The sequence below is a fragment of the Olea europaea genome, unplaced genomic scaffold (genome assembly GCF_002742605.1).
Source record: "Olea europaea var. sylvestris unplaced genomic scaffold, O_europaea_v1 scaffold20291, whole genome shotgun sequence".
Taxonomy (NCBI): Eukaryota; Viridiplantae; Streptophyta; class Magnoliopsida; order Lamiales; family Oleaceae; genus Olea; species Olea europaea.
The window spans coordinates 1-1,941 of record NW_019238190.1 but is presented as its reverse complement, the minus strand read 5'-3'; the positions used below and the strand labels follow the sequence as shown (position 1 = coordinate 1,941).

The 1,941-nt window shown below is 40.0% G+C and overlaps 1 protein-coding gene across 1 annotated transcript; it reads right to left on the bottom strand.

Annotated features, from left to right (window-relative positions):
* Positions 1 to 76: 76 nt before the first annotated feature.
* On the bottom strand, positions 77 to 1,837 carry LOC111379740 (uncharacterized protein At4g10930-like). The gene is made up of 2 exons (XM_023003179.1): positions 476 to 1,837; positions 77 to 380 (listed from the first exon to the last, which is right to left on the bottom strand). The coding sequence occupies exons 1-2, from the start codon at positions 1,820 to 1,822 to the stop codon at positions 246 to 248; spliced, it is 1,482 nt and encodes a 493-aa protein (XP_022858947.1). The 5' UTR covers positions 1,823 to 1,837; the 3' UTR covers positions 77 to 245.
* Positions 1,838 to 1,941: the final 104 nt, after the last annotated feature.

The window sequence follows — 1,941 nt, the reverse complement described above, 5'->3', positions numbered from 1 at the left end:
AACCCCCCCCCCCCCCTTCTCCGTTCTTGTTCTCTCTTCCTATTTTCTTCTTCTACGGTGGAATCTTCTTCTTTCCCCATTCTTTCCTTCAATTCCCCCTTTCCCATTGGGAAATGTACTAACATTCAATTAATTGCTCGAGTTGGTGCTGCATCAATTTCCCTCTATTATTTTCTCTCCTTTCACTGCCTATTTTTCCATCAAATTACTTTTCCGATCCAGGAGGACACACCTTTCACGATATATTATTCTAGGCGGGTTGAAACAGAATGTTGCTGAGACATGATAACAGATAAATACTTCACCTGCCTAATTGACACGGGAATTTTATTGTGACGACTGGGTGCAAAAACTGGCCACATATCTTTCGGCAATTGAGCCTGCTCAAATGATCAGATCAAAGGCACTGATTTCAGTAGCAGAATTACAGGACAAAAGAAAAATGGCTTTAGGAGAAATAAAAATTACCACATACCAGTAAAGGATAATTCCCTTTGAGAATGGAATTGTCCTCTTTGTTCGCTTGTGCTGCATTTTTGCTTAAGACTGCTGTTTTTCTGGCCAGAACTTCCAAAGCCCATTTCCTTTTATCGCACTTCGTGTTGTCAGATTTACCCTCTTCCTTCTCAGAAGGTACCTTCATGCCACCTAATGTAGACTTGGATGATCCTTCAGAGCATTTATTTTGATGTACTTTACCAGAAGCAGTTCCATCCTTAGTGCCCATAGCACTCCTTCTTGTACCTTTAGTATCTAATGTAGGAATTTTACCCTGCATTAAAATATCATTCTTTGGTGGATTTGTGCAAGAGTGGACGCTGGTAGATGAAGTTGATGATTTTTTAGTTGAACCATCTTCTTTTTCCAGTGCAGGTGCTGCAATGGATTTGAGGGATGACATAGGCTCAATGTCACACTTCCGTGGCATAACAGATGCATCTGCTAAATACAATCTTGAAAGAATAGAACCACTTCTCTCGCCATCATTCTCAGGAAGTTTCTCTGTGTAATCAGATCCATTTCTTATCAGGCCAAGAACTGACTTCAAGGTCTCAATTTTTTCAGATTTTGTTGTTTTCAAGCAGCGATGTTTCCAAAATTCAACTTCACAATCCCGGGTCCATGCTTTTCTTCGCCTTCCGTTGATCCCATATATTTTTCTCGTTAGACTTTCACGTATTTTTCCCTTCTGCAACTGTGACTTCTTTGCCTTCAGATCCAGAGGCAGCTTCTTACTTTCAGTTTCAGTCGCTGATCCTGCCAAAGCAGTCCTAAAAGCTGCCAGAAGTTTCGGATCAAAAAGGTTTTGCCCAACCTCTTTCGAGGATCTGTTACGAACAGCTTCTCTGATTTCTTTTCTAAGCTCTTGAACTTGAACAGATGAATCCTTGTCCTCACCACCTCTCCTCATGATCTTTTTGAGCCTCAAACCAGAGGTATTTTCACTTTCTTTGGAAAGTGTGCTAGATGAATGTTTATGAGCAAGCCGATTCAAAGATTTACGATTTGTTCCCTGAACTATAGACATTATATCTACCTTACCATTTTCCTTTGTAGATCTCGGTTCGTTATCTTCAGAGACAGCGCTCAAACTAGAAACTACTGCTTTGGAGTCTCCTAAAACAGATTCATCAGCTTGGTTCTTCAAAAGAATCCGCCCTCTGTTCCTGTCAGCTTTGACTTTCTTCAGAGCATCTTTAGCCTCAGTTTTAACTTTTCTTTCTCCATCCTCAGCATTTCTATGAGCATCACAATGGTGTATGATGAAGAAGGTAAGTGAATGGAATGAAAAGGGAAAATCTACATCCAAAATTTTGTTCATAAGAATTAAGGCCAAAAGAACATTAGTTCAGTTTAAATAGGAAAATCTAATGAGGTAAGATTTGCATACAAAGAGACATCATGGAACTCCAGAATAACTCCATGAACCGATGGTCAGGT